The following is a 9,524-nucleotide window of genomic DNA, read 5'->3' on the forward strand; positions in this document are numbered from 1 at the left end:
TTTATTAAATGTGTTTCCAGTACCAACGATTAGTTTGTTTTGAGGTATCTTGGAAAGTAATTTATATAAGTTTTGAGTTTGTTTTCCAATTCCAAATATCGAAATTTTAATAAAATACCGTTTGAAATAACTGGAAATAGGCCTTGTTGTTATGTGTTTCATAACGTTTGCAAAGTAACACCCCATGAAAAATAATGAGTTCGTTGGACCGAACATTATTCTATGATTCATAGATGACTCAATTAGATGATATCTTTTTTTTATCAAAATATGCATTTTTTATTCTAACATAAAATAATGAAAAAAACACTATCGTCACATTTTAATATAAAATTCCACTAAAAGGCACTGATCAACGATCTAGCGCAAACGAGATTATGAAAATTAATTAAGATAATTTTAAAACGATCAGAATAAACGAGTATAATCTTGATGGTTAGTTGATAAATTTTCATTGGTAATAATTAACAAAGCACATTGTTTTTAATCAATTTATGATACAGACTACAAATATTCATATCTATGTACATGTAGTAAATTATTGTATACTATTTAAATCTCTAAAATTTACCAGTTTAAACAGCGATGTATAACCTAAGTCTCTGGTTTAAATAAACGCTTGAATACTGGACTCAATCGTTTTCCCTAAATAATCAGAAAAAGGATATGTAATTTCCGGAATTTGTATTCCACGCTTGCTTTGGTGAATATTAACCCTCATGTGTCTACAGTACAAATGCGTTTGATTTTATAGGTTATGTACTGTACAGAATACAAGCGTAAATTTGACCCCGAGCTGTCAGAGGGACACGGGCACCTGCTCCGACTGTCAGAAAAGAATGGAAGATGCAGGCTTATTTGGGAACTCTATACAGGGAACTTGTAGATTTATGTGTCCGGAAAAAGAAATTGATTTGTAAGTATCAACTGCTTGTTTTTAACATCAAATGACTAAATTACCTGTTCTATTCTGTTGCCTCCAGTTTTACTAAGAAAAAGTCCAGAAATCGTAAGTGATCGAAACCCCTGGAATATCGAGGATGAGGTTAACATGACGAGACACTTTTGAAACATTACGTCGTGTCGACAGTCAACAAAATAACGCCCGATAAAAACAACAACGAACAAAAACAAACGTCTGACCAGTCAACTAATGTTACGGGAGTTATCCAACCAATGTAATCAGGTCGGAATATGACCTCATATACGTGTAGGAGTAAAGCAAATTATATTAAAAAAACTTCAGCCCAATGATTGCTTTTCAAAGTAAAATAAAACTAAACGTTATGGGCTTATATATATAGTTCTACAACTGATGTCTATCTGAAGTTAGAAGACTGGTGTCATAAACCAGGTAACTTTATCTACGTACTTACAAATTTATAGGAAGGTATGACATGTTCCAATACATTACCAAGAACTTTGTGACAAATTATGTTAACTTAAAATGTTTCAGGAGGGAGAAAGAGGAACTTTTACATCCTTTAGAAGGCGTTAAAGATGAAGGAGGAAGGTAGGTTTTTTTTTCTCACAGGCTGCGAGAATAAGTGTGCCACCAGAAGGTCTCTCAAACGAATAATCATACCCTGCCTCGACTCCGTTTTGACCTGCATAGACTAAATACTGGTCCGTCTCTCTACCGGCTAATGAGAAATTCTACCTTGGTGTGAAGGTAGAAGGCAACCACATCACTATTTACACCTAAACCTGCTACAGTTGCTTTTAAAAAAACCTTTACAAATCTGGTATATTTATCTATTGATTCATTTCAAATGGAGAAGTGAATACTATGTATTATAATGTTTATGTGGAATAAAGTACAATTTTAGGTCACATAGATCATTGATATTTTATGATCTCCTTTCTAGGTTCATATGTGTGCGGTCCAGAGTGGTAAAAGAGTACAGTCGCCCAGCAGCGGGGAAGGAAGACCCACAGCCAAGTGACCTACGACCTCCGCATATACTTAAAAAGACTGTTGATTACCTGTTAGGAAAGTTAGTTTATTTCTTTTATCAACATTTGAACTCTTTCATGCAAAATGACATAGAAATGGAACATTTTACAACAAAATTTCTGTAGTTCTATTCCATCTTTCCTTTAATGAATATATAATAGTAAGCATATGTAATGGTTTCACATTTCATATATCTGTTACAGGGTTGCTGTTAGAATTGACTACAGTTGGTCTGATTTGTATGATTTTGTGTTTGACCGACTGCGGGCAGTCAGACAAGACATGGTTATACAGAGTATTGGCGGTCAGGATGGAATTGAACTTCTAGAAAAAATTGTCCGTTTTCATATTTATGCTGGCTACAGGTATGATACTCTTGTATTGTCTAATTTGATAGTTTGTTTATTGTTGTAACCATGGTCAAAACTAGCCACAACACACTGCCATCCGAAAGTTCTGTTACACATGTTACAATTTGCTGACATTTTATTTCAGAGAAAACTCTTGAAATATACATTAATGAGTATAAATCAGTTGATAAATAATGTATACTGATGGCTTCATTAACAAGGCTTACATATTTATATATTTTATGTATATCTGTAAATTTCATGTGTAACACAACTTTTGGAGGGCAGTGTATATACCTTTAGTACATCATATGATAATTACTAGGAATGCGATTGGATAACAGCCATGGTCTAGTTTGTGACAGTTCCCTGTCCTTCTCGACTACGGCAGACTCTACCAGAACACGGGAACTATACTAAAGTATAGAGAAAAGTAGAGGAATTCTCTTTAGCTTGATCCGTTGAATGCCAGACTAATAATCCAGAGGTACTAGGTTTTATCCCTAGCCAAGACAGTGATTATAAAATCCTGTGCTCTGTTACTTGTGTAATACTCATATTTTCTCTTAAATGAGGATCTGTGTCATAACTAAACTTGTCTTCTTTCATGAAGAGGACATAGGCCTAGTTAGGTCAGACAGTATGTCAGAAAGGAGGTAATTGTCATTCTTCTCTAAACTTTGAAAAAATCAACTAATGTGTTGCATGAAATTTTACATTTGATGGGATTTATTTACGGAATCTATGTTATTAAAGTTTTATGTCAAATCTTGTTAGGTATTCTCAATGCATGATTGACTACATAAAAGAGTTGTTTGTTATACACATGTACATCCAATAAAGATAATGATTATTTACATTAGAATTTCTATCAAATGCTTCTCCAAGATTCTGCATTCATATCTAGTAAGACATGAGAACCCCCCCCCCCCCCCAAAAAAAAAAAAAAAAAAAAAAAAAAAAAAACTCCCCCATAAAACAAACCTCTCAATTCTTCAATAATATTACCTCTTCAGTGTTATTGTTTGTATTCATTGTGTTTAGAACTGTACATTCAGTCTATTTCTAATTTTCTATTTTTTTCAGACTATGTACCCGTCCAATGTCAGTCTTCGACCAAAAAATCAACGACCAGCACACTCAAGAATGCCTCAAGAGGCTTATTTCACTGTATAGAGTCGTCCCCCCTCATCATCCACATCAGGAGGAGTTTGAGAGCCTCTATCTCATGTTTAATCTGGGTCAGACAGATGCTTTGATGCATTTTTATGACCTCCCTAAACACATCAGGTAAAGATGTCTGATGAAGATTTATTATTATGTTAAAATATTTTTGATGTCTACCTAATTTCCTGTGTATTACCCGCAATATGGTATAGCCCACATGAGGAAAAGTCAGGCTATGATTTTGTAAAATAAATTCCATATACCGATAACCTATACTGGCAGATTGCCTGCAGGTTATCTGTGGATATAAACGGTTCAAGTGCAGTGTGAGTCTATTATGATAATAAAAGTTATTCCATTTGAAAAAGGATTTAGGTACAAGTATATTCAAAGACTTAAATTAAAAAATAACTTATTCCAAACTGGGTTTCAAATGCATGAAAATCAGTTCATTTAAAAATTTAAATACTTGAGTCTATGAAGTGTAGAGTATCTCAGTTATTCACATGTTGTTGTTCATTAATGAAATAGCTTAGAATTAAAGTTTGTTATTTAAGCATTATTCTCAATATTGTTTTGGTTTATGAAGTCATAGACATTAAAAAGAAAGGACATTCTTCATAGGTGCAAAATCAAAAGATATTGAAAGTAATGTTCATTATTTAATTTGAATAACTCAGTGATACTAATTAGGCATTTATTTTCTTATTTTTACAATAAAACAAATTCAGATTTGGTGCATTGATATCTTAGCCCATATTAGAGTTTGGCCAGTGACCCTTTTAAAATTTACCGAAAAACGTTGTTCGTGTATGACATCATAATACTCGATGTGTAAATCTTTCAGTCTATGCAAAAATAACCTCAGAGTTCTAACCAATAGAAATGAGTGTAACATATGAAATTACCAAAATATAATCTGTGTTTATCTAGGGAGTTACCCCTGGTACAGCGAGCTTACAGAACCAGTCTGGCTTATATCCTTACAAACACCATCAGATGTCTGAGCCTCATGGAACCTGAACATTCCAAACATTATCCTCTGTTTGCATGTGCAGCACACAGACACCTTAGCAACATCCAAAGGTGGGAACCTTTTTAGTAAAACATAAAATTCAGCACTGATTTTCACAGACTTGATTAATATTGATGAAGGAACTTCACAAAATCTAAATTGTATCATTATTTGCAAAAGTGTTAATGGATATAACTACTGTACTTGTTTGTTAATTACCTTGTAGGCCATATGGTTTTATTAAATACAGTAAAATATGTCTATAAAGACCACCCTAGGGAACAAGAACAAACAGTCTTTATACTGATAAAACTACTGTGAAATTGACCATTTGGGACACTGAGAAAGTGGTGTTATTGAGCAGGTTTCATAATAGAAAGTATCTCTTTACATTTATGAGCTGACAACTTTAAGATAATTTGAACTATTTTCCAATTTTAGATTTAGATTATGGAATTGTGCATAAATCGAAAGCATTGATAAAACAAATGAAACAAAAACACCCTAATTTTAATGAAATCACACAAATGTAAAAGTATTTTGATATACAATTCCTTGTCTTTACAGTAAATCTCTACATGTATTTAGTGCTGGATTTAACTCGAAATCCTTTACCTACCCACTGGAGAAACTGACGAGACTTCTCCGGTATGCTGACACAAGTCAAGCATCAGAGTGCTGTCGGCGACATGGACTGACTGTGACGGAGAACTCAGCTGTGTTATTCCAAAAATCAGCTTTTCATTATCCAGATAAGGTTAGAGATATCACAGTACTGGGTAGTTACTTAGGTAACAGGTCACAAAATAAGTTTTAATTTTTGCGAAATCACATGCGTACATGTATTTGGAAACAAAACTTTCACATTTGCCTTTTTTTTTTACTTTGAGCATAACATTTCCATTTAAAAGAAAAAAAAGGATGAAATATTGATTGAATTCATTAAAAGGTTAACTTCACTTTTCATTTGTCTCCAAAGTATATATCTTACATGAGTGACTATGTGATATAGAATTTATCAAATTTATCAAATCCAGCTTGGATATGAAGTTTTCGTCTACTGAAACAATCATGCTACGTCATATATAGATTATGACGTCAAAACTACATGTGACGTCATAATAGTGTTTTTACACATGTGTCTTATAGAGGTGTAACAATTCACTGATGCATTGATGTATAGCATCGTTTGGTGGTGCATCGAAGCATCGTGTGTAATTTATTAGTATCGCGATACCTAAAAATAAAAAATGAACACTGGATTATCTCCCTTAGTCAATGCAGCTGAACGTTTGTTAGTAACAAAATGGCGGAATCCCACGAGGAGCAAAACACTAAACTTATGTCAGCACCATTCCGCTAGTAATGGAACATGAGAAATGAATAAAAGTCGCATCTTTTGTATGTTTATATTCTGGATGGCTGACCCCAAGACCCCAACCTTTGCACACTACAAATATTGACATTCTTGAGAAATAAAGGTTTTTTTTCGTAAAAAATAGGTATACATTGTAACAGTTAGTTAAAGAATTTCATAAAGACATGCAAATCTATCACATACACAGCATGTAATTGATAACAATCAAAGGACCCAGAAACACAGTTCTCCTATTATCAAGTTACGTTATGAAATGATCAGTAATTTCATTCATTTGTAGGTATTACACAGCCATCATCCAACGATTGATGACATCCTGTCAACAATTTCCTTAGCCGATGTCTTTCTTCAGGGGGAAGTAACTCCAGGGTCCGACAGACAAAACGGAATAACTTAAGCAAATAATTGTGGTATGCCTGTGATTGTTAAAACTGACATCTTTTTTTTACAAGGGGAAGTAACTCCAGGTCCTTCCAGTGAGAAAAAATTCTAATTGTCAGATTTGTGTCTCAGTTTTAATTAATATCATGTTTTAAAGTCATGTCTTTAACCATCGAATATTTTAGTTCTATTGGTCTCATTGTGATGTTATTTTAAAATGCATGAATTTCGATATGTTTTAAGCCCAAACTGTTCAAATTATGATATTTGATTTAAAAAAATAATTGTGATTTTTATTTTTAAGGGAGTTTTAGATGAATTTTAATGATAGCAAGTTGCTGAAAATGTGTTGTTTTTATTTTGTTTCCGTAACAATTTTTTTTAAATGGTCATGATAATAGATTTTTTATCCTTCTCTAATGAATAGATTGAGTATCGATACTGAATATTTTTGTGCAGGAAATTCAAACAGCTACAAAATGTGTAACACATGTGTTCTGTTTTAAAAACCTGGGTATTCAAAATTTTATTACAAGACAGGTGATGCCAACGTACTTTCAGTTTTAATAATTTAAGGTTTTTTACAAAAGAAATCTTAGTTGAGAAAATAGTGTTGTTGTTTTTTCAGGGAATATTGTAATTTTTAAAATGCTTTGTGATAAAAACAGAAGGGACATGGAAAATGAGATAATACGCTAGAAACATTTGTAATGCCTATCTAAACATATACCAGTTTGATATTTGCTTATATTTTGTCTCTAAATAGTAAAATTAATGAAAGCAATCTTCACATTTTTTCGACGACAGATTTTTTTCTATGACTTACCTCCCTTGAGTTCCGATGAGTTGTGACGTCATCTGAGACAATCAACTACCGGAAGCCGGTGTGCCGATCGCGGAACTGTCAACATGCATGTGTATTTTAGCCACATGTCTTAGTACTTACGGAAAAATGTATTATATTTCGACTTATTGGGTAGCGTGATTTATCCCCTACATAATGACACATTATTGACGTCATAACCTATGAAATGACGTCACTACATGTAAATAATGATGTCATTAATGTCGCGGGTACATATGTCATGTGGCGTATGGTGTGCCAGGGGTTAAACCACGAACGAATAAGTAGTTCTTTCCTATTCAGTCCACCCTGGAGTAATACGACTGTGCATGTACGTAATTTATAGTTTACACATAAAATTAAGCGAGGAGTTTTGATATACATAGAATCTACTGGTAATTTCATGTGCGAAATAAGATCGTAGCGAAAATGGACAATTATTGGGGCCCACCTCTTTAGACCTACGTTTTAATAGAAAAATCATCTGTTACAAACATACGGACACATGAAAAATACATGCAGATTAAAAGAAAAAATTCAATAATTTATAAGTTGTGTCTTTTTCCCCCCCCCCCATTTTCGCCGACTGGTAAAATGTTCTTCTGCACATTTTTCATTTTAGGGATTTTCATATTTATTTTGGGTTACACAACAATGTGCCGGTGGTGTGAAACCGGCATGTTCAGATCTAGTCCGCTAAACCTGCCTATATTATTAGGCTTTTTTAATTTATCTTTTTTTTTGCCTAATATATAGGCAAAAAAAAGAAAAGAAAAAAAAAGCCTAATAATATAGGCAGGTTTAGCGGACTAGTTCAGATCGAGCAGGGTTGCATAATGATATGACGACATTCACAGTTATCATTATTTAATTGCAGGAATTTAAATTCGAAAAATTACCATGTTAAGAACGCTCTAAAGTCATCAAAATACATCGTAAAACTCATCTCAGCAATCGTAAATACATTTAGTAATATTTTTCCTACCCCCAAAAAACAAAATCTCTCGCCTTAAGCCCTCGCAAAATCATTAAAATACATCGTGAAACTCATATCTCAGTCATTCTAAATTGTAATATCTTTATCGGGGTCTCCCCCGAACCCCCAAAACACCACAATGCTCGCAAATTTGGCCAATTTTAGTACTCATTAATTTCCTGTTATATTCTACATAGTACACTTGCGTTTATATATGTAGAATGCGAATTTTTACCGATTTTTTTTTCATTTAGACCCCTAGATCGTCTCATAATGGTCAATAGGCTATCTAGTGTGCTGTGGTCTGTGCGTATACTTTTAAAATTTACTAAGGTCGACAGGTTTCTTATTTCCAAAACTCCGCACGGTTAGAAAATATAATGAAGCGGTCTTGTAAATGATTTGTGTTTTATAAGAAATGTATGTTGTATCATGGTCCTGTGTTAGTTGAACTATTACATGTGTATCTTGTCCACGAGTACATGTCATCCATATTAGGTCATTGTATCTAGTATCTGTGTTTTGTGTCCCGTCTTTTTTATCGGCCGTGCGTGTATTGTTACTACTGTACATGTTATTCTATTTCGTTCAAATCCGTAAAACTCATTATAGAACTTTAAGAAAACAAATAAGTCTAGCCCTTTCTGTGCGGTGTTCTGAAGGATTAAGCTTTAAATAGGAAATATAGAGGTGTGCAGTACGTACATAAGGCGGGATAGGGGCACGTTTATCGCGGTATGATAGGGTTTTGGAAAGGGTATGAAGGGTGGCGATATGTACATGTATGTGCATGTAGTATGTAGTCTCATTGTAATTTGGGTCCATTTTCTTGTAAAGTTATATTTCTTCTTGTTGGTTTAACTTTAAAGTCTATGTTTTGAGTTTTAAGTTACAGACAAAAGTCAAGCGCAACCCCCTTGAACCTGAGTCAGTGACACACACGTACACGGTTTCAAATGGCTTTTAAAGATGCTCCACCGCCGACAGAGCATAAATGATATTCATCATTTGAACAATAATTGATCGTGTATATATATGTCTAATTAACACAAACAATAATATAGAATAATTTATTTCGCATTTGGTGCATGCGCAATCAGTACTTCATTCCATATAGGATATAGTAACACAGATTTTTTTCGGGATGCAATTAATTATATTTCATGTTTTTAGCTTGAAGTAAAATTAGAAGCTCACAAACTGTTCAATGGTGGTAATGGTGTAAAGTAAGTAACTTTTGTAACTGAAGAAAAATACTAAATCGTCTGCTCCTGTTTTTGATAGTTAAAATTTACCATTTGTCAGCGGTGGAGCATCTTTAACATATTGAACATAACAATTTTATAGCCCAGAATATGACGATAAGAATGAGTAAGCTATCGTTTTTATTATATCATTGTATGTTATAGATTATATATTATATACGGATTCATTTCCACTATTCAATATAGCAACT

General features: G+C 33.4%; 1 protein-coding gene across 1 annotated transcript; it reads left to right on the forward strand.

Annotated features, from left to right (window-relative positions):
* The first annotated feature begins 754 nt into the window (after positions 1 to 754).
* On the forward strand, positions 755 to 7,636 carry LOC138306228 (SAC3 domain-containing protein 1-like). Its single transcript, XM_069246625.1, has 8 exons — positions 755 to 916; positions 1,457 to 1,513; positions 1,869 to 1,997; positions 2,161 to 2,322; positions 3,394 to 3,597; positions 4,408 to 4,560; positions 5,057 to 5,246; positions 6,148 to 7,636. The coding sequence occupies exons 1-8, from the start codon at positions 840 to 842 to the stop codon at positions 6,262 to 6,264; spliced, it is 1,089 nt and encodes a 362-aa protein (XP_069102726.1). The 5' UTR covers positions 755 to 839; the 3' UTR covers positions 6,265 to 7,636.
* The last annotated feature ends 1,888 nt before the right edge of the window (positions 7,637 to 9,524 follow it).

Source organism: Argopecten irradians, chromosome 13, assembly GCF_041381155.1.
Source record: "Argopecten irradians isolate NY chromosome 13, Ai_NY, whole genome shotgun sequence".
NCBI classification, from domain to species: Eukaryota; Metazoa; Mollusca; class Bivalvia; order Pectinida; family Pectinidae; genus Argopecten; species Argopecten irradians.

Excerpts from the sequence above, each read along its gene's own strand:
- LOC138306228 (XM_069246625.1), top strand. The coding sequence starts at position 840 with ATGGAAGATGCAGGCTTATTTGGGAACTCTATACAGGGAACTTGTAGA. Across the intron at positions 917-1,456 it reads CCGGAAAAAGAAATTGATTT|GAGGGAGAAAGAGGAACTTT; the intron begins GTAAGTATCAAC and ends AAAATGTTTCAG. Across the intron at positions 1,514-1,868 it reads GTTAAAGATGAAGGAGGAAG|GTTCATATGTGTGCGGTCCA; the intron begins GTAGGTTTTTTT and ends TCTCCTTTCTAG.